The following is a 22,255-nucleotide window of genomic DNA, read 5'->3' as shown; positions in this document are numbered from 1 at the left end:
ACAGGACCTCAGCAGAGGGGAAGTTGAGTGGCAGCAGAAATGAGGGTGGTGGACAGAATGGTGGAGAGGTATTGGCCCCGTGCCAGGGGGGCTGTGGAGGGGGCTGAGGAGTAGGGGGAAAGAAGTGTGAAGGCTGAGGCAAGAGTCTGAGTCATGCCCTTCCTCCTCCATCTCACACCCTCTCTTATCTCCTCTTCTTCCTCCCACCCCATTCCACCCTCCCTTGGTAGTTCCAGATGGGAACACTGAGTCCATTGAGCCAAGAGCACTATCAGGAAAAGCGTGCCTTCTGATGGGTTCAGGCTGCAGAATCTCCCCTCAGGGTGGCCTTCATGTGGGGGAAGGTCTACAGAGAGACACTGGTACCTGGATGGAACTGATCTCAGGCCTGCTCACTACATGAAATGCCACTGGCATTTCTTGAGAGGACCAGTTAGTAAATATAATTGTGACGAAGGAAAAGAAGACAAGAGAAATTTATTTTAAAAGTCATCTATTTATTTGAATGGCTTTTATGAGGCAGAAGCTCATGTTGTAAAATTCAGGTATAGGACAAGCATGAGGAATGAGAGGGACCCACGCTGACAAGCACACAGCACCCTGTATCACGTGACTGGGTAAATGCTGTGAGCCCGACAGAGCTGGGGCCAGGGGAGGGCTGATGGCAGACCATAGAGGGGCCGAGCTGAAAACGTATGAGCTGTCTCACCCCCTCCTCAGACAAGGGAACTCACATAGATAACGAAGCGCATGCTCCAACCGTTTAAGGAGGCACTTAGGAGATTTACCATAAAAAACAACCCAAGGAGGTTAGGTTGTAAGGAAGACCAGGGCAGCCCATGTTTGCCAAAGATATAAATAGACCTATAAAGATATAAATAGGGCTTCAGTCAGGTAGATACAAGCACACTATGTATAAGGCTTCACTTTAAATCTTGTTCTATATTGAGGGGGGGAAGGGGACTGAGATGCTTTTTAAGGAGAAACCAGAAGCTAAAGATACACATGCTAATAAAGTACTTGATATGCACACAGTTTAAAACACACAGGGATGAACTAGGTTATCTCTGAGGTCTCTTAAAGATCCTAAACTCTGGGAGCCTGAGTAAAATACCCTTACATGCTCAGTTAGTCGGTTCTGAAGAACCCAGTTCACTGGGCCTGGGCCAGAAGGTGCAGACAGGCGACTCCAGGGCTGGCTTGAGCCTGCAGGATGTGTTTTGTTTGGCCTGTGCAGTGCTTTCCAAATTCAAAAGAGTTGCCAACATTTAAAAGTCCAGATTTTTAGCTTCTCTTGAAAAACGGGGTGGGGATATCTGGCCACACCAGCACACATTCCCATGTGGCAGAAACCGTGTCAGACAACAGCATATGCACGCTCCCTTTCACTAAAGACTCTGCCTCTCTTCTCTCATTTATGTTTCCTGCCTGGTCCGTGGAGGCCCTTGTGACCAGGCCCAGACACCCAGTCCGTGGTGACCTCATGATTTTCTACCTGGTGGAAGCTACAAGCTTAGCCTTGAGGCCTTTATCCTAATTCCATGGTGGACCCATCTTAACAGTGGACCCACGGAGGCATTTTCACCCACAATCCAGGAGTATGGGAGGCGGTAACCCCAGTCTGTAGAACTTTCATTTGTCTTACAGGGACCTCTAATCCTAAGAAGATGAATAACTGAAAAGTTGCCAGCCATATTTCACTTTCATAAATTCAATCCCAAAGGCTTTGGGGAGATACTTCCCGATCAAGGCCAAGAGTTAGTCATTTCTGGGCCAGACTAGAACACCCAAGCAGAGAAAGGAATCCCAGCCTAGATCGGGCTGGGCCAGGGGAGCAGGGAAGAAGGTAGCTTTTCTGGCCATGACCATGAGATGACCAGGACAGCTGCGTGAGGTTGGCAGGTTTTGCAGGTGTTAAGAAAGCTCCACTCATGTCATAGTGTGAATGACACCATCTGGATTCGTGCAGTATACAATCTGCCCAACTGTACGTGTTAACCCTGGGACTATTAGGGGGAGAAAAGAAATAAGTGGAAATGGTGAGGCAAATGCAGTCCAAAGGGGTGTCCTAGCACAGATTCTACCACTTCTTTCCCAAGACTGCAGGATGTAGGACTGAGAGGTAGAGGATTATAAGTCAAGATCTTGTTGGCCAGAGTCTGGAAGCTGGCAAGAAAGATAAGTGGCCCCCATGCTGCACATGTGCAAATGCTCATGAGATGATGGGAATGGCCAGAAGCAGTCCCAGGAAACAGGGCTGGCCATAATATGGGGGGCCCAGGATCCTTAGTTAACAGAGATAACCATCCTGTCCACTGTCCACACACACACACATACACACACACACACACACACACACACACACACACACACACAGTTGTCAGCAGATATATCTGACCCATTACACGCTCACATAAACAAACATACATGCAGCTTTTATCCTGTTGTACACACTCAGATGAATGTGTCCAAACACACAATCACAGTGGTTGCTGGTAAGAGCAATCAGCTTGTCACACAGGAAATTTTCAGTCCTTTCCTGCAGGAATCTAGCACAGCACCAACTAACACAGGAGAGAAAATCAACCCGTGAATAAAACTACCAACTCTGGCCTGTAGTGCCATCTTCTGGCGGGACAGGGTATTGTACTTTGCCTCAAAATGGTGAAACCCAGTAGTTTCCCAGGCAGGGGATCCAGAGAAGCCACCAGCCCCAGGATGCCATCCCCCCTCCTCCTTGTGTTCTGCCCTAGTGGGGTGAGACCCCGGCGTCCTGAGTTGTACCACGGCATCAGAGAATGAACATTCAGGGCCTTGAATGCCCTCTGGAAAGCAATGCCCAACACCAACAGGGATGTCAAAATAGGGTTTCATCTTTCATGCCAACTCTAACTCACTGGTAGGGGCCGCCTGGAAGGCTGGGTTGAGAAGGCTTCTGAGGCCAAGTCTGGGCATATGGGAGAAGAGTATCATGATGGAACAGTGATGTCTACAGGTGGGACCACTTCCACACTTGTCATTCTTGCAGTGGATTCTGCAACCGTGGTAAGTTCCTAACCTGCAGGGTCCTAGATTTCTCGTGATGCACAATTCCACCGCGAGGGTATGTGTGTTTGTCGCTCACACCCGCATAGCACAAGACAATTGCCACTCTGACTTTTGCTGGAGTTTTATCTCTTGCTTGATCAGTAACATCTGCGCCAGCTAAAGCCCTCACTGAAACTCTTCATGAAGAACTTGTTCTTGCTTCCACAGAAAGCTTGCAAATGACCTGTCAGATCAGAGTGCTGAAGTCAACATTGGGCACTTTGCTTTATCCAAAACTAATATTTAGCGGAACCCATCCATCTACCAGCACTTGTCACTTCCCGAGAGGCCCCATGAGGGCAATGACAAACTTACAAAGCCATGTTGGTCAGGTGTTGGACAGCCATCTGGGCTCAGCCCTCGCCAGGGGTCCCGCTCCCTGCTCCTCACCCGTCTGTTTAGGAGGGCACGTTCAAGTCAAATTTGTGGATCAACACTTCAAATTACAACAGGCTATGGGTCACTTGAAAATAGTCAAAACTTGAAATCTAAAATCCTCAAATGCCAAGAGTCGGTTGCAGTCAACCTCAAGGCACTTAGCTGGGTGGGGCCTGAAATTTTCTGCAACCCTAATGATGCTCATTGATGGGCATGGAACCCCCACCCCCATGCTCCCCTTTCTGGCAGTAAAACCAGCATCTAACTCCACTGCTTAGGTGGATGTGAGCTGGTCTCTCCCAGTATGGGGCAGACTGGAGATGTTTGCCTTAGCCCAGGGTCAGATAAATATTTTCAGCTCCTTGTTCTCTGTTGAAAGAAGTCAACTCTGCTGTTGTGTGCAAACGCAGCCATAGATATATGTGAACCAATGGGCATGGCTGTGTTCCAATAGAAGTTTCTTTACAAGAATAGGTGGTGAGCTAGGTGTGGCCCATAATTTGCCAAACCCTGCATTAGCCCAATACAAAGGTCTTCAAGCTGGGCTCCAGGGAAGGGCGGCGGGCGGGATGTCTGGAGGTGCTTCAGGAGTTCTACAAACATTTGGCTCTAATTTAAATCCCTCTTAGCTATTTAGGAAACTGCAACAAACATATACCCACTTTGTCATGAAGCTTCTCTGGCCACCTCTATGCTGTCTGGGCTGGATGGCAGAATGGCTAAGAGCCTGGGTCCCAATAAACAGACATGCGCTTGAGGACCAGTGCGGCCACTTACTAGCTGCGTGACTTTGGGCAAGTTACTGTCTCTAAGTCGAATGGACGATGACCATCGTGCTGGTGCAGCCTCCTGGACGCCCCTCTGGTTGAACTGTGGGAAGATGGCATTGTCACAGTGGAAGATGGCCAGGGCAGCTGAGGCCATGGAAGGTCACTCGGGCTCAGGCCAGTGCTATTTACTAACTGTTATGGAGGTATTTCAATACCTTTATCACCAGTTTGGTGTACTGGTGCACACCAGTTACACCAGTTGAATATCATTGTAATGCCAGATCCACCGCGGGTTTGAACTTCTTGCTGGTTTTGATTTCTTCTGGCATTTTCTGCTGCATCCCCACCATTCTGATTGCGCACTCAGGAAAAGGAGGGAGGAGTTCTGCATTGATCTTAACAGCCTCAGTGCATAGAACAGGGCTTGTTGTTCTGTTCAGTGGCAGTTTCCTCTGGGTCTGGGAGTTATGTTGGCAAGCACTTCCTGGGAAGTGTTCCACAGGACTTGTCAGGGAGCGGGACTGTTGGCTTACAGGGGTCCAGCATTTCAGGAGCTGTGGCCCCTCTGCCCCAGTGCTGCAGTCCAGTGGGGGCTTTGGTGCTCAGCTGTCTTTTTAATTTGCCTGGTGAGACAATCAAGGATGTTCCTTGCCCCGGAGCTTCTCCTCGCCACTGGAAACAATCAGAACATGTGTCTGGCTGCTGCCTCGCCTGCCTCCAGGATTCTGGCCTTTGTAGCCACTGAAGGCTGTTTTCCAGGCCTGAGATGCTCATTTAGGGTTTTAATAATAGAATTGGACCCCAGTGTCGCTCACTGCCCAGGGCTATCCATGTCTATTACTGGTGGCTCCAGTGAAATCACGACTTTTACTACACCTTATCTTTCTGCTTCCAGCATCATATTTTTCTGCTTCCTGAGAGACTTAGAAGAATCAGGGCTGTTTATCACTAGGTTCTGGAAGCAGGACCTCTTGGTTCCCAGAAGCCCTGGGGTTTATCTTAATTAGGCGCCATCTGCTACCTAATATACATGTCTGCCCTGGTCATCCAGCCTGATACTATTCCATGAACCTCGGCTGTGCCCAGCTTTGCAGGCTGCTTATGGCTGTGGCTGGCTCTGTGAGCCCTAGAGGCTCATCCAAGGGGGTGATTCTGATGGGGGGAGGACAGAGGCCCTTTTGTGGTCTAGTCAAGATCAAAGATAACTGCCTCTCTCACTGTCTTTCTCCAGGCTGTTCTTAGGTCTCACTATCTCTGGGCTTGGAGCAGAGGGAGGAGCTCAAAAACCAGACCCTCTGCCCTGAGGCGTCCTCTGTTGGCCGGAAGAATCCTGCCCCTCCTGTGATAAGGCAGTCTTTGGCGGGGTCTGCCCCAAGCACTTAGCATGGTCTAGACCTACCCCCCACCCCCCAGTTTCCCTGCAGCCCCCAACACAGAGTGAAAATCAGACCCAGCACTTCTCTTCTGGCCCCAACATTTTAAGAACCACCTCTGTCTTCCCACTTTTTTCTCCATCCTGGATTATCTTTCTGCAACTACTACCCTGCCCTACACTGCCCAGAACCATTACCCATTCGGACTCTGAGCCGAGTCCTCAAAATGACAAAGGTCAGAAGGTCAGGCCCCATGTGGCCCTTCACCCCCTTTTCCCGCCCTCATAAGCCGTTCCAACCCTCCTGCACACACCTCCAGGCTCCTGTCTCTATGATGGTTCCTGTGGCTTGCTTCAGGGAGTGCTTGCTCACGCTGAGATTCTTCTCAGAGCCAGGCAATCAGTCGCTCACACAGACAGCTGCTCATCCTTTCTGGGTCTTCCTGAGGGACAAGTTCTCAGTGTCCCCACCCTCCCTTCATAAGGAGAGCCAGGCTCGTCTGCAAAGGAGGAGGCTGATTCATCAAGGAGTGAGAGTTCTCCGCGGGAAGTGGTGACAAAGGGGCTGCAGAGGCTCCTGCAAGGGTGGAGGATCCACTGGGGTGCTGCAGGGGGAGGTCACTTCATCCCGGAGTCCCTTGCACAGCATCCCAGTGACAGCTCAGTACTTCCGCTCGCAGTCCCATAGCTGGAGAATCTTGCTAGTGCACACACTTCAGCTCCTTGCTCTCTAGCTGGTCACTGTCTCAGATCCGACCTTCCCACGTCACCCGGGGTGGGCCTTCCCTCCCACGCAGGCAGGACTACCTCCCCCTTTAGCCCCTGAGCTTTCTTCCTCTGCATTTGGGTCCACAACAGTGAACCCAAAACCCCACCTCTTGTGGTGGCGGAGCTGCTTGGCAGCACAGCAGGATGCGATCATTGAGGGAGGAGGGGGGGCTGAGCTGAGGGGGTTGGGAGGCAGGAACAAAAGGAAATTTGGCTGAAAGCAAAAGCAGAGGGAGCACTGGGCAGGCTGCCACCACCACTCCTCCCCGGGAGAGCTTGCAGTGCCCCCTGCTGGTGGAAGGAGAGCTTGCGCGCAGGTTAAATTGGCTCCTCTCTCCTTCCGCAAACCCTGCCCCTGGCAGCTGACCCCTGGTGCATGACTCAGAGTAGAGGATCACAGGGAGCAGATGGGTCATCCTGTCCAGTGGTTTCCAAACGTGTGGCGTTAGAGGTAGGGTTGCTGCAGACAATTGTGCATTTTGCCCATCTGACAAAGGCCTCTGGCCTGAGGAGCCAGTGGGGGCTGAAAAACAGGCTACATGTTGCCGAGCAAGGCAAGGACCCCAGTGTGGCTCTGGGCCAACCCCCAGGAAGGGCCGTCTTTTTGAAATTCATTCTAGAGACAGTGCTCTTCTCTAACTGAACAAATGTACCATACGGACTAGCAGCGGCCCTACCACAGGGCAATCTTATTAAACCAAGCTTCTTGAGCTGAAGGAGACTTTGAAAACCACCTACAAGATGGGGGAACTGAGGGCCATGAAAGGGAGGGACTTACCCGAAGTCAGACAGCTAATGCCAGGACGGAGCTTAGAAGCCAGATGCCTTCTCTCTCAAAGCCATGTTCCTTGCATCCCACTGAGCTGGTTTTCATCTCAGGGCCCTTCCCTTCTTACCTGGCTCCTCTGACCAGGCCCCACCCTGGCTCCTCTGACCTGCCGCCCTCGTTCCCTCAACTTTCTCTGCAACCCAGCTACTCTGCAGTCTTCCTCTCCTTGCCGGAATCATGGCACAGTGTTTGCCCGAAAGAGGGGCTGGTGAGAATTCTGGCTCAGTTCGCATAATTCCCCACCAGTCCCTCACTTGTGGGGATGGGAGCAGTCGTGTAGGATAGAGTGGTGAGGAACTAGAAGGGTCCACTGGACGACATGGTGAAGTATATGACAGGGGGCTGTGCCTGGAGCTGGCGGCTCAGCTACTGTGCAGATGGGGCCTGCTTCGCAGGTGCAGCCTGCTGGGGTGTCTGTGCCACGCCGTAAGGCACATGGGCGGCCACTGTGCCCATCTCCTGAGCCCCAGCCACATGGAACATCTGGTCATCGAAGAAGATGTGTGGGCGGATCTTCTCAAGAAGGGGGCCCTTGGGCGCTCCCGCAAGGAACAGGGCTTCGTCTGTCTCCAGGCCCCAGCTGCGCAGGGTCTTGAGAGCCCGGGCCCCAGAACTGGCCGCGCTGCGTGCCGTCACCAAGTAGGTACGGATTGGACACTCCAGCCGCAGGCCCTTGGAGTAGAACTTCTTCTGCAGCCTACCCAGTGCCTCTAGAAAGCCCTTCAAGGGGCCCTACAAGAAGGCAAGGGAACACTGTGAGCTCGTCCATCTCCCAAACATTTGCCCCCTCCCCCCTCCAGCTGGGCTCCTTCCTAAAGCACGAGCGTCTTGTTGTTTGGGACAGGAAAGCTTCTCGGGATCCCCAAATCTCCCACTTCCGCTATGCCTGCTAGGGCCACTGTGTGCATCAAGGGGACTGTAGGTACCTATACTGGTCTGGTCTCCACACTGCTGTGATTGGGGATGTCTGTGTCAGAATAACCATACCAGAGCAACTGTTACTCTGTATGTCCATCCATGTGCCCACCAGGTACATGGGTGTCTGTCCTGCAGCTGTGTAAGTGTGGCCTTCTGTGCTCATCAGCAGGGAGGATATTAAAAATACTTAGTAACTATGGCATGGGCACCCTCCAGCTGCAAATAACTGGGACAGACAGACCAATGGGTACCTGCTGAATATCGACCCTACCCATTGGGCACAGGTGGCTCAGGGTGTTGTGTTCCAGCTCTCTAGGGTCAGGGAAAGGATTTACTCTCTACTGTGCCTAGAACAACAAAGCTTAATGAGGATGTGTGAATAAAGAACCAGATGCTGATGAAGAGGGAAATCGCAACAGCAGCTGGAGATGAGGGCCTGTGGGCTTCTAATCTTGGAGACCCCTCACTGGCTGGGTGAGCCAGTGAAACAGGGGTCACTGGCAAGCAGTGTTCTCCTGGGACTCTGCCTACCACTTAGTGGTAAAACTGTCCTGCCCTGGATTCCCGGGGATTTCAGAGGAATCCCAAAAGAATGCAAGTTGGATGACTATCTGGGGGCCACAACTACAGAAAGCCTGCTGAGCTCTGGAGAAAGAGGTTCTGGGATTATTGAGTAACGAGATTTTTGTTAAAAGCGCAAATAGGAGCTCCCAGGGGGTCTGAGAATCCCAACACCTCTAACCCCAGGGGGTTTTCACAGGCTCCAGGGCACAGTCTCAGGGAGACTCCAAGTCATGGGAGGGCCCCTGAGCCTCCCGGTGGCCAAGGGATGGATGGCAGGAGGTGGGAGGGCCTGTGTGGCCCAAAGCAGGTAGGCTGCTGCAGACCCCACCCTCGTCTGGATCTCCTGCCCCCTGAGGAGCCGTCCAGCTTTTCCTTTTCTCCAGTGAGGTAAATGGGAGCTTCTTGAGGACCTGGGAGACTACTCAGAGGGGTGAGGGAATCTCAGAGAAGGAACAAAGGCTCCAGAGAGAAGATAGCAGCTCTGGGGAGAGGGTGAGGCCTTTGAAGAGAGGAGGGAAGCTTCAGAGAGGGCAGGGGAACTTAGACAACGGGGGCTTCAAAAGGGGGGTGGGATTGCACTGAGGTAGATGGGGTTCATTGAGGGGAGCCAGGGGTCAGGTGAGAGGGATGAGGGCTGGAGGCCTGGTTGAGGGGACCCAGCTGGATTCTGGGCTGAGCCTGGGGTTTGGTTCTGGGCTCAAAGTTCCAGCCAAGGGCAAGTTCTGGGGACCCTCCTTGCCCCTCTCAGGGGTTCTGGGGAGTGTGTGGAGCACCTGAGCCAAAGGTTTGTTCTCGTGGGCCTTCTCATGCTCGAAGAACCTGTCCAGCCCATGGGCCTTGACGATGCGCTCCGACTCATCAGAGAAGAGCACAGCATCCCCATCGAAGGCCACGCGCAGCTGATTCTGGGATACAGCCACGTCCCTGCTGGGGCTGAAGATGGTGGCGGCTGCAATCCCTGGGCAGAGAGAGGCAAGCGTTGTCTGCTTTCATCTAGGCAATGGGGGGGGGGGGGGGAGGGTGCCCTGACACCTGCCTCAGCTGTGTGGGGCCAGGAGACCGCTATCTCAGGCTGTTCATGTCCCACTGGCCTCACCCAGGAGTCAGAGCAAGGCTAATGAGGGCTCATTTTTCAGAATATTTAAAAACTGGCCAATAAAAATGGACAGTGGCTTTTGCTCTGAGTAGGACTTTGAGGGTGCTGGCCCAGGTCAGGGTTTCCTTTTAGTTGCTGCTGTGTGGGAAGGTCTGGGGTGGGGGCAGCAGGAAATAGGGGTCATTCAGCGAACGCAGGGAAGCAGCTGTTTATCAATCAGTAGGGAGAAATTTCAGTTCTTTAATATCTAGTAAGGTCATGCTGGTATACCAGCTGAATGTCAGTCCTGACCGGAAGGAAGGGCCCCCCAGGTCACTTTTGTCCTTCTAGGAGCTCCTTACAGGCACCTGATGTTGACTCGCTAGGGGCTGGGAAGGAGCCCCAACCTGGGCTTGGCCTCAGTTACCCTCTCCTGTTGATTCTGGCAAAGTCTCTCACCTTCTCTGGACCAAGGTAGAGTTAAGGGTGTCTGAGCTCTGTCTGGAGCTGAGATTCCAGGCTGAAGCCTATAGGCACCCCCAGTCCACTGTCACAGTGACCACCAGGTATGCCCCACTCAGGCCTCCTTAAAGCAACATGGGTGACCATCAAGGGCAGTCCCAATGCTATGTGACTGTGTACATAGAATCTCTGCAAGCCTGGGCTTCTCCAGGGGTCAGGGATGCCTGTGGGAGCCCTGGCCCCAGACCAGAGCAGCACTGGACAGCAGAGAGCCAGCTCTAGGAGGCTGGAGGCCTGGGGATCTGTTCTCTAGCTGCCATCTCTCCAAAGGCTGCTTCAGCCCTGCTCTTGGGAATCTAGGCTCACAGAGGCTGGACTAGGGCAGAGCTCTGCGAGGAGAGAGCAGTGCCAGGCTCCCTTCAGCAGCCTGAGGATGCTCTAAGTAGGACCAGGTCCTGGGCATCAGGCCAGGCACCTTCTCAGCACCTGTAACACTGGAGCCAAGATGAACCAGGACCACCCGACTCTGGGCAGGGCCTCCCTCCTGACCATCCCCTGCTTGCTAGCCTGAGCTCAAATTACAGACATATAGAGACACACATGCAGGCCAGTGCCAAGGCCCCAACCAGAGAGTGTGACATCTGCCTAGGGAAATCACTTCCGGTTTCTGGTTAAAGAAAGCCTCTTGGAGCCCAAAGCAACTCAAAAGAGTGAGGCATCAGTGGGAAAGAGGCCAGGCTTCTAGGCAGGAGACAGCATGAAAGAAGAGGAAAGTGGATATATTGTTGGTTGATAGAGAAACCCACCAGTAGTGTTCAGCCTGAGGAGCCGTCTCAGGCAGGGGGACAGTCCTTCCTCCCCTTGGGCCCGTTTTCTTCCACGAGCAAGGGGGATATGCACCCTGTCAGGAGGGCCGAGACTGTGGATGCCACCCAAACTGCCACTTGAGAGAGACACATGGACTCTGGGAAATTCTCTTCGTCAGTACTTGCAGCTGAGTCTCCTAACTTCACCTCGGCACGGCCAGGCCAGCTGCTGCAATGCCAGCCATTTCCCAGACCGCAGTGCTCAGGATGTTCTAGATACTGACCTTCTTCCCCACTGGCCCTGCGAGGGGCGGAGGCTGCTCATGGTCACACAGGAATCAGAACTACTGACCCGGAGGGTTCTTAGAAGGGAGTACAGGTCATAGGAATTAAGGAAGGTACTTCCTTTCCACTTACCATGGTAACCTTTAGCACCTGCTCAGAGCTTTAGGACCAGGCCCCGCACCCCCCGAAACCCCTCTGTCAGACTCCCCCATATTCTCCCTTCCCAGTTTGACTCACCTTCATCAATGGCTTCCCGCACTTTTTCCGCATCAGCTGACAGGTAGAGGTTGGTGTGATAGGCCTTGAGGTAGCAGATGGGGCTATTCCCACCTGTCATGCAGAACCGCTCAATGAACAGGTCTGGGGAGGAGGTAGAGAATACCCAGGTGATGCCCGAGTCAACCCTCAGGGCCTCAGAGTGGTCCCTTGGTGTCCAGTGGGTGCCATATTGGTTCTGAGTGGTGGTGGGGCAGCAGAGGGATTCTCTGAGTGATTTTACGTCACCATTCCCCTCTCTGAGCCCCTCCATCCTTCATTCATGTAACATGGATGGGCAACCAGGAGTGACTGCTTGGCTCAGGGTAATATCTTCTTGCCAGGTAGTCACAGTACTACAAAAGGTGGGTCCCCAGCCAAGCCTGGCCCTCCTGGCCATAGCTGATTGGATAGGGGCAGACACCTGACCCAAGCTGGGCCAATCAGATCCTCTCCAAGCCTGAGCTGATAGTGACTCCCTGCCCCTGTGTGCGGAGGCTGTGAAAGATTTGGTGGTTGGTTAAGAGCCTGTCTGAGCCCACTGAGTTATTCCATCACTACCCTAGCCCCCATGAGGGACAATCCACAAGGGAAGGGCTAATGCCTGGTGCAGCAGGGGCCCTTGAAGGCCATGCTCCAGTACTGTAGATGGTGTCTCCTGTTTACTAGGTGCTTATGTCCTAGGGCACTTAAATATTTTGAATGTCATCGCTCCCAGCGATTTGAAGTTAGGATTTTAAAAATGCCACCGAAGTTCTGTTGTTGTAAAACAAGAACTTGTAAACTTATAAAGCTAGCCCTGGAGGATCTATTACTTCCAATCAAGAGTTTGGACTAAGACACAAAGTCCCTTCTCTCTGACAACTGCACCTACTTCACCTAGCAGCCTTGTGAGGTCTGTGAGCCCCACTGCAGACAGAGAAACTGAGGCACAGAGGCAGCAAGTGCCCTGCCCAATGCATAGGCAGGGTGGCCTGTGCAGTGGTGTACCGGAGCTGGCTTGTACCAGCTTGCGAGAGCCTAATGTTAAGCATTCAGGGATTTTTTTTTTTTTTTTGAGCCAGTTAGATTGTTCAACTGTTGACAACTTGAAACCAGCCATGGTGGGAATATTTATGCCCTAAGATGGTAATCAGAGTTTTTGTTTGTTTGTTTGTTTTGTTTTCTTAAAGACCCAGCTTACCAGCATACCCCTGGGCTCAGGTTCCAGTTGGTATCACCTCCCTCCTACAGAAGTGTGGCCCTATCCCCAAGCATCTAGTAAGGGTGTCCCATGGCCAACCCCCTGATGCTCACCGTAGTGGTTGATACTGTTGATGAGACGGACGCCCACTTGAGCGTGGTTGTTGGTCACAAGGACAATGTCAAAGATGTCCTCACTATCGGGGTACAGCTCCCGCAGCCGCCTGTTCACAGCCTCCAGAGCCTGGATGGGAGAGAGGACCCTCTTGCTCAGAGCCCCGGGGACTGATATCTGGAGTTGGTAGCGAGGGCTGGGGAGGAGGGGGGTCAGCTGGGATCTAATGGTGGGAGAGTGGGAGAGGGGAGGTCAGGGACTGGCCAGGGGTGAGAACAGTGGACTTGGACTGTCTCATCCTAACCTCAGCCATCGTGCTGGTTGATGGCTGCACAGGGGCGCCTCACTAAAAGGGTGAGTGGAGGCTGAAATCCAGTCCATTTCCACTCACCAAGCTAGTTACCTGGAGCGGGGCTGCATTAGCGCAGAGGATGGGGCAGCTTCTTCCCACAATGGCTCTGTCCCCTTGCCAAGCCAAGTTCCCGTGGGCTGGCATCTGCCCGGGGGTGGGGGGGGGGGGGTGGCTTTCCTTACTCAAACACCTAGGAGTGCTTTTTCTGATCCCCACAAAAGCACTACATGGCACCCACCTTCACGAAGGGGAAGGCCGGCCCGGGGCTGAAGGGCTCATTCTCATGTTCCAGCTGGTAGCGCACATACTCCTCCACGCCCTGCTCCGTGTAGATGCGCTGCTCCTCGTCCATGCGGAATAAGGCTCGGGAGGACACAGCAATGGTGACGGCATTCTGAGGCTTGGGCTGTGCAGGTGCAGGAGGAGGGCTGTTACTCACACTCCCTGAGGCAGGTCGCACATGCCAGCTTCCCTGGGCACTGGGGACAGGGAGAAGACCCAGGCCCCGTCTCTGCCCTAAGAAGCCTCTGCCTTGGGCAGGGGCAGACCTGGGTCAGGAACCCCTCCATGCGGGACCCAGCCAGGAACTGAGGGAGATGGTGGCTCCCCACCAAGGAGCATGATCTGGTGGGAGGGATATGCCCTCAGGCAGTCTGCAATCTAGTCCGCTATCTGAACACAATGGAAAAATGAATACAGTGTATGTAGCCAGAGTATTGATGCCCAAGATGGTCTCCTGATGGGTTCCATTACCAAATGAGAGCTATATGCCACTTAGGAAGAAAGGGTGCCCAGAAATGTAGCAGTTACGTAAGAAAATTTATCTCCAGCCCGGATCTTTCTCCCGAGCTCCAGACTTCTACATCTAACTGCCCAGTTGACCAACAGACACTCAAACTCAACGTGCCCAAAGCTGAATTCCCACCACCCCTTGCACCTCCAAACCTGATCCCCCACCCACCTCCTCATCTCATTCTCAGCACCACCATGGACTCAACACTAAGGTCAGAGCTGAGATGTCAACCTCAGCTCCTCCCTGTTCCTCAATTCCCCCTCCCCCACCAATCAATCAATCAATTAATCAATCACCAAAACCCGTCAACTGTATAGAATCCATCTACTTCTTTGTGTCTTCCCTGCCAAAGTCGAGCCCATCACCATCTCCCACCCCAGGTCATCCATATTGTTGTCAGGGGATGTTTCTCAAGTTCACATCTGATGATGACCCTCCCCCTTTCAGTGGTACCCATTCTTCTTAAGTTCTGTTCCATAGCCTTGAGTATGGAGTAGAAAGCGCTTTGAGACAGACCCCTATCTCTCTCCACTGTCACCTTCCTGTCATCCCACTTTGTTCAGTCTGACCTTTCTCATGTCCGAACATACCCTTCTGTCTGTCTCTGAGCCTTTGCATGTGATGTCCCCTCTGCCTGATCTGCTCTTTCCTTGACTCCATCTAGCTAACTTCTTTTTTAGTGTTTATTTTTGAGAAAGAGAGACAGAGAGAGAGAGAGAGAGAGAGAGAGAGAGAGAACATGAGAGGGGGAGGGGCAGAGAGAGGGAGACACAGAATCCAAAGCAGTCTCCAGGCTCCAAGCTGTCAGCACAGAGCCCGACGTACAAACCATGCGATCATGACCTCAGCCAAAGTCAAATGCTTAACCTACTGAACCACCCAGGCACCCCTCCATGTGGCCAATTTCTACCCAACCTGCAGATCTCAAACTGCATGTTGCCTGCAGGAAGTCACCCCTTGCTCCTAGTCCTGGGCTTGCTACTCCTCTCATAGATTTCCTTTTTTAATCAAATTTAGTGCAGCCTTCATTTAACGATTTCCATTTCTAGACAGATCTGGGGAGGAAGCAGGAACCATGCTTAAATTCTGAGGGAGCAAGAACCAGGACTATCTTGTTTATTTACTGTATCTAGAGTGCTTAAAACTGTGCCTAGCACACAGCAGGTGCTCAGTAAATTTGCAATGCTCAAGTAATCTGTTTCAACGAGAAACAGTATTTGCCACGACAAACTTAATGAGAACTGGACATTCCAGCGCAGTAGCCCGATCTGCTCAGATTGCTTGACATATGGTAGGGTGCTCAGAGAATACTTTTTTGGTTGATGCAAATTTTACAACCATTAACTGGTCCTTTGTGCCAGGACCCTGGGCTCTGCCTGGGAGTGGCCCTGGTAGTGACTTGGCTCCTGCCCTCAGAGTCACAGGCTAGTAGGGAGAAAAGCAGGTAAACGGAGACACAAAAGGGGGTTAGAATGAGTAATAGAACACAGGTGAAAGCAGAGTTTTGATGACAGGGGTTCACAGTAGGCTGCCACGGGAGAGGAGGTATTTGCATGGAGCCCGGAAGGAGAAGTCAGGTGAAGGGAGGCATAGGAGGTGAACACGTGCACAGTGCATTCACAAAGGTGAGCAGAGACCAGGGCAGGTGTGGGTGGAGATGAGCCCAGAAGAGGGGGCAGGTGCTAGAAGGCCTCTGTCAGGGCCTGAGAGGGCCTCAGAGCTCCCTCACCACCTGCAGTGGAATGGGGAAAGGGGCGCCACCACAGACAGCAGCTGGACCCTTTATAATCCGCGGGGAGGATTAGAATGTGGGTGCTTGCCTGTGGGTGCACACGCACCCAGAGTCCCAGCACATCTGGGTGGCCTGAGCATTCCTGGAACTGTGATTCCCACTTTATAGATGAGGAAACACAGGTGCAAGGAGGGAGTAACACTCATAAATGGGCCTCAAATTCTGACCTGCTGCTGCCAGCACTGTGGGCCATGCACTCAACCCCATTGCTTCCCTCTGGAGTCAAGCCTGGGTCCCAATCAGTTGACAACATTGAGCGATTACCATGTGACAGGCACCGTGCTGGAGACATGGCAGGAAACAATACAGGCATGATCCTCGCTCCCATGGAGCTTATGATCTACCCCCAAGGCAGAGATCTGTGCCATCCTTTAGAACAGCATTGTCCAGTAGAACTTTCTGTGATAATAGACACGTTCAGTGCTGTCTGTGTGGATATGTGTGGCTACGGAGCAACTTGAAATGTGACTAGTGAGACTGGGGAACTGGATTTTTAATTGCGTTGAGTTTTAATCAATGTAAATCTCAGTGGCTATGAATGGCTAGTGGCTAATGGAGCTCTAAACCTCAAAGTAGTAACAGAAGACCAAAGAGTTCCCCAAGCTCCTGTGGTAAACCTCAGTTTGCATTTGACTTTTACCCCAACCAAGATGGTGTCTGTGGCCAGCAGGGCCAGGGAAAGGCAGTGACAAGACAGGTGCCTCTTCTCTGGGACTCAACCCAAGTGCCTCTCCCAGTTGCCAAGCACCCCCTGATCATGGGTTGGGTACCTCCCGATCTCCTTGGCAACTGTGAGCTTTCAAGGAAAAGAGGTAAAGTTAAAAGACCAAAAGGAAAGCGGTGATAGAGGCCTGGCCAGGGATGGTGAGGGTGGGATAGGGGGAGTGGGGAGACCACTCTTATAAACCCAGGAAACCTGCTGGGCTTCAGGACAGGGCCTGAGCTTGCTCCACCCCCTGGGCTTCCTGCCCCCAGGGACAGGCCCATCACCCCTTCAAGGACAGACAGCCAGCTGCCCTCTCAGCCCCTTCAGGCAGGTTCCCAAGTCAGCCGCTCCAAACCAGGCAGCCAGCCAAGGTCTCGCTCCTCACTTGCTGTCCCACAGTCCCTGCCAGACTACTGCATTCTGGGTCCCCTCTGGCTGAGCTATTCAGACCCCATCCCATCCCAGGAAAAACATCCCAGTTGCCTTTCTTCTTTTATAAATGGGGGAGTAGACTCAGAGAGGGGCAGAGTATTACTCTAGGTCACACAGCAAAGTCAAGGCAGAGCCAGGTATGGAAGATCCCAAGTCTCTGGTCTCTAACTTGGCCTCTGTCCACACAGCAGCACCTCCCCCCATAAACCCCTCCTTGATTGCTCCCAGATGACCCCAACCCCTTCCATGTCAGCCACTTCCTTGGGATCCTTGGCCCACACAGACTTCCCCTTACAGATTTGAGAGAAATGATGAGGGAACACTATGCCCTAAGGTGGAGGTTCCTATGGGCAGGGCTCTCTCTCTGCTCAGAATGGAGGTCCCCAGGGCAGGACCCTTCTGCCAGCTCCATCTGCTTTGACACTGTACAAGTGGGATAGGTTCTTAGGGCCCAGAGGGCATGAACTGCTGTGAGAGATACAGAGAGAGTGGCCTCTCCAGGCTTTAGGCAGAGCTGAAGGGACAGGTGAAGGGCTGACCAGAGCTGGGGAGAAGCCAAGCACTTGGACAGGCCCCTGGACCCAGTTGCAGAGGAAGGCCACCCCTTCACGTGTTGTCAGGCATACCTGGGAACAGTTCCTCCAGAATGCAGAAGGAAATCCAGATTCCAGACCGGGAATTGGGTCAGAGCAACCCTTCTCCCAGACCAGGGATTCAGCCCGAGAACACTGGGCTCCAGGGAGCCACAGTCCTGCCAGTTCTCTCTGCCTTTCACGGGTGGGCGCTGGGAGGCGGGTGAGGGGGGATAATGCAGGAAAGGCGGCCCTGCCCAGCCTGCCAGAGGAGCTCTCATTTAGACTGACAAGATTCTGCCTGTTGGGCCCAAGAGAGGAACGTAGCCAAAAGCTGTTATTTCTAAAAAGTCATGCTGGGAGAAGAGCTGCTGGAAGAAAGAGGGACAAGCTAGGTCTGGACTGAGGAGTTCTCTGACCCCATGAGGTGAGGGGCTCCTATGGGCTTTCAGGGCTTAAATATTTCACTCAAGCCCCCGGGAATGAGAATAAGCTCTAATGGGGCCCAGGAGGCCTAAAGCCCCCAAAATAGCCTTTGGGAGGGGAGGCTGCTACAGGAAGGAGCGGGGGAATGGGAGGCCGCCAGGTCCTGGCCTCCCAGAGGACCATGAGGCATCAGGGGTCATGACTGACAACTGGACCTGAGCTCCCTGGTTCCACGGAGGAGATACACTGGTGAGCTCCACACACGACCCCCGTCCCAGTCTCCATCCCCTGGGCCATGGCCATGACATTAGTCAAACTTCCTCCTCAGGCAGGGACCAGCCTCCTCACTGGTCTGCCTGCTGCCAGACTCACCCTCTCCCAGCCATCTCCCACACAGCCCCAGAACAATCTTGCTAAAATGAAATGGGACCAAGTTAATCCCTTGCTGAAAAATCCTGCAATAGCACCCTAATCGTTGTCATACTTTTTAAAAAGAAGATTAAACTTTTATTTCAATGAACTCCTGGGCAGAACCCCAATATGTAAATCAGATATTACTATAGCTTATGAGTATAAATTTATTTTACTAATTTACTATTTGATTCAAATGTATTACATGCACATGATATATTATAATGTCAACCAATGGAAATGGCACAGTTGTACAGGTGATAAATTTGAAACTGGGGGTTAGGCTGCCAATGCAGACTTACGCTTCATCATCTAGTTATTTGTTTCTGTGTTTGTTGGTTTTTGCACAGTATTGAGAAAGTCCTGAGTCACACCAATAAGCAGTTGCAAATGGTAAAAAAAAAAAAAAAAAAAAAAAAAAATTGTATTGTTTTAAACTACAAGTCTCAAGATACTCAGCGATAGTAATTGCCAGCAATTTCAAGATAATCTTCTATTAAGCAGTTCACAGGGAGAGCTTTATTCTGAGTTTTGCTAAAAAAGGAAAAAAAAAAAAAAGAACCTGTAGCATAAGTTAATATGCTGGTGGTATCCAAGGTGCTAAGACGTCCACATAATACATTTGAGGGAACTGAGCTTTATTACACATTTTAATTGTTTAAAAGGAAGTTGGAAGGAAAATGAAAATAAATTTGATCTGCATATAAGCAGACCCCCAGAAACATGGGGCCCCAATGGAACCTAGTTTTAAAACCCCTAACCCACTGAATACCCAGGCTCCTTAATATGGCACTCAAGGCCCCATGTGGGTCTCTGGCATCGCTCTGATGTATCTCCCAAAGATCCTGCATTCTCCCACTCAAAGACATCCCCAAGCCTTTTGCCCCTCCTGTTTTCCTGTCTGCCTGGGAAATGCTGTCTACTCAGGCTTTAAGGTGAGCTCAGATACCACCTCTACAAAGCCTCCCTTCGTGGGCCGTCACTTGCTCCCCTATGCTCCCTCTCCCCCCATCCCAGGCACCTTGTAGGGTCTTTTATCTGAGGTCTCACTATGTCCAGGGTCTCCCTCAGTGCACTGTGAGCTCCTGAGGCAGGGACTCAACCCAGTTCATCTCTCAATCCCCACTGCTGAGCAGGGAGGGCCTAGAGGTGCTGCAGGGAATGACTGTTGACAGGGTGGGCCTCCTGGGGAAGGCCGGAGGGAAGCAGCAGGATGCTTTAAGGTCAGGCTGGTGCTGTTTAGAGGATGCCTCTGGGCCAACCTCCGTTCAGTCCCCTTCCCAAGCTGTGAGATCTGGGAAGCAGGGATGAGCAAGGCCAAGGCGAATCTGTCTTATGGGGAGAGGAGCTCTCTCCTCTGTGTGAGTATCAGAGGGCTGGGACCACCATGGGGGGCACGGGGATGTTGGTGACTACTGCGATGGGAGCAGAGCCCGGAGCTGTGCGGCAGAGTCCAACGTCGGGAGCCCTGAACACAGAGCGAAGATCCCAGTGCAGCTTAGGACGCGGGCAGCGCAGCACCCTGAGCCCAGGGCGCAGGGCCTTGAGCCAGAGTCCGAACGCAGGCGCTCGGGTCCGGGGCCCGGTGCCCAGATCGCAGGGACCTGAGCGCACAGCGAGGAGCCGGGTTTCCAGTGTCATGTTACCCGAGCCCGGGGCGCTTCCGTAGGCGCCGCAGACCCGTTTTGCCAACAAGTGCTGCTGTCCGCGCGCCCCTGGCCGCCCGCTGTCAGAGGAGCTGGGCCCTGATGACAGCATGGGGGAGGGGGTCCTGGCGTGGAACCCGAGCGCCGGTTAAAACAACAACATCAACACCGGCGCGGAGCTCCCAAAATAAACGTGAGCCAGCGCCAACTGCCCGGCGCATTCTGGTGCTGAGGAGCCGCCTCCCCTCCCGGAGGGCCGCCACGGGCCCCTCTCTAGGGGGCTTACGACCCTCCCCCCGGTGACCCTTCCCCAGCCCTCCTCCGTACCCAGGCCCTGATGTTACCGATTTGGGTTTCTTCTTGGGCGCGAGGTTATCGTAGAAAGTCTTGGTTTCCTCCCATCGCGGGGCCGCCGCGGTCTCTGCCCCTGGCCTGGGCTCGCGGGGCTCGCGGGGCTCGCGGGGGTCCCCGAGTTCCATGATCCGGCTGCGACCCGGCCGGCGGGAGCAGGCGGCGGCGGGGACGCGGCGCTGGCAGGGCTAGGCTGCAGCAGGGAGGCGCGTCCCGGGCGTGAGAAGGGGGCGGGCCGCGGCGGGGAGTGTGCGCGCGCTAGCCCGCGGGGGGCGGGAGGGAGGGTGGCTAAAATCGCCCTCCTCGCTGCCCTCGCGTTGCTCTTTGCGGGATGTGTACTGGGTGGCAGCGGAGTCCAGGAATGAATGGCGGCGGGGAGGGGGCACTAGGGAGGGTTTGGCCTCTGGGACTCGCAGGGGGAGGGGCCCTAAAGCTGGGCTTGCGGGCCGCTGCGGATTCCGGATTTCGGGGATCGTGTTCTTCACTGGTGCTCAGGGGCACCCAGAAAGGAGAGGCCTCACAACTTTTTTCCCAGGATGGTGATCCCCAAAGAGCAAAATGAAAAGCTAGATTCCACCCTACCCCCCCCCCCCCCGCCCCTCGTCCACCCCGCCAAAAGCTAACCCGCCTCTTTCCCCTCTCGTGCCAGGACCCTGGGGATCCGATTGGCGTCCCCTTCTCCCAGACCCTAGTCTATTCTGACGAGGGAGAGGGGGTGGTGGTGGATGGACAGCTCTGTCCAGGAGCAGGACTCTGCTCCTAGCCGGGCACACAATAGAGGGCCCAGCTGGGCAGCTATTCTCAACCAAGGCGAAAGGGTCTTTAAATTCCCTGGTAAGACCAGGTCCCCTCAGCCTGGCGGGGGACTCAGGCCCGGGAGACACCCGGGGACTCCGAACCCAGGTTCTTGCTGGCCCCTTGAGGGCCAGCAGAGGGTGCGTGTTCACAGGTTCCACCTGCAGAGCTTGGGGTGGTTAGTCACAGGCTATGGAGTGACTGAAAGGAGGAAGAGTAGAAAAGGAGTTTGGGAACCAAAGACAATTGGTCTGGAGTTCCAGGGCACTGTCTCCCCTTGGTGCAGAGCCTAGGGTGCAGCCACTTGTGCCACCTATCCCAAGGCACAGGTCAGGAAGCAGACAAGGGGCATCTCTGTGTGAGCCTAGAAGTCAGCACAGGTGTGTGGGAGCAGGAGGAGAACATACTGGTTTAGCCTGGAGGGTGTCTGGCTGGAAGGGGGCACAAAATAAAAGGATATTCCCAGGTCCTGGGGGGAACCAACCAAACCTTGTGTGGGAGGAAGGGGGAAATAATCAAAGCTTTTAGGATTGGGGTAAGTACTTTAGACTTGCCCTTCTCCAGACTTGATAGATTGTTTCCATGGATGGCCTCAAACTCCAGTCCCACTGCCCTTTGGCAGTGTGGCTTTGACACAGAGACCTAGATGAGCCTTAGCAGCTGCAGCTGTGTGCCACATAAAGCTAAATGGGGTTAGAAACTCTAAGCAGAATGAGCCGATCAGCAGATAAAGATGGGGAAAGATGTGCAGAGGGCAGCAGGGACCCCATGAAAGAGAAACCATGCTACCCTGATAGGGAGCTGCCACTGGTCCAGACAGTTTCCCAAGCCCCAAATGAGGCCAGACAATACTGTCCATCTCTCAGTCTCCATGAGATGCTCCACACCCCATCAACAAATGCCCCTCAAAAGTTGGCAGCTATTGATTTTGTCTGACTAGCAACCTTTCCCACCTTCTTCTTCTACAGTTGACACTTGTAAGACATGGGTACGAAGTACATGAGTTCACTTAAATGCAGATTTTTTCAATAAATATAGAGAGAGTACTGTAAATGTGTTTTCTTTATGATTTTTTAAAGCCATGTTTCTCTAGCTTACTCTACTGTAAGAATA

General features: G+C 53.2%; 1 protein-coding gene across 3 annotated transcripts; it reads right to left on the bottom strand.

The window, feature by feature from the left end:
• Positions 1-476: 476 nt before the first annotated feature.
• Positions 477-20,577, bottom strand: NT5C1A (5'-nucleotidase, cytosolic IA). Of its 3 annotated transcripts, none has more exons than XR_008420216.1 (7): positions 20,341-20,577; positions 13,457-13,624; positions 12,866-12,995; positions 11,552-11,674; positions 9,460-9,644; positions 5,922-7,936; positions 477-3,271 (listed from the first exon to the last, which is right to left on the bottom strand). XR_008420216.1 is itself a non-coding variant. In XM_019430231.2 (6 exons), exons 1-6 carry the CDS (start codon positions 20,473-20,475, stop codon positions 7,571-7,573), a joined length of 1,107 nt encoding a protein of 368 aa, XP_019285776.1. In that variant the 5' UTR covers positions 20,476-20,577; the 3' UTR covers positions 477-7,570. The 3 variants fall into 3 exon arrangements, 1 of the variants encoding a protein (XP_019285776.1); XR_008420217.1 differs by having other exon boundaries at positions 7,154-7,936; XM_019430231.2 differs by having other exon boundaries at positions 477-7,936.
• Positions 20,578-22,255: the final 1,678 nt, after the last annotated feature.

The sequence above is a fragment of the Panthera pardus genome, unplaced genomic scaffold (assembly GCF_024362965.1).
Source record: "Panthera pardus isolate Hobbes unplaced genomic scaffold, ASM2436296v1 HiC_scaffold_11, whole genome shotgun sequence".
Taxonomy (NCBI): domain Eukaryota; kingdom Metazoa; phylum Chordata; class Mammalia; order Carnivora; family Felidae; genus Panthera; species Panthera pardus.
This window is presented reverse-complemented; position numbering and strand designations above follow the sequence as displayed.

Bases quoted from the DNA above. Each gene is read 5' to 3' on its own strand.
- NT5C1A (XM_019430231.2), bottom strand. From the start codon at position 20,475: ATGGAACTCGGGGACCCCCGCGAGCCCCGCGAGCCCCGCGAGCCCAGG. The intron at 13,625-20,340 runs GTAACATCAGGG...GCACCTGCACAG, and splicing joins CCAAGAAGAAACCCAAATCG to CCCAAGCCTCAGAATGCCGT. The intron at 7,937-9,459 runs GTGCTCCACACA...GCCTTCTTGTAG, and splicing joins AGAACAAACCTTTGGCTCAG to GGCCCCTTGAAGGGCTTTCT.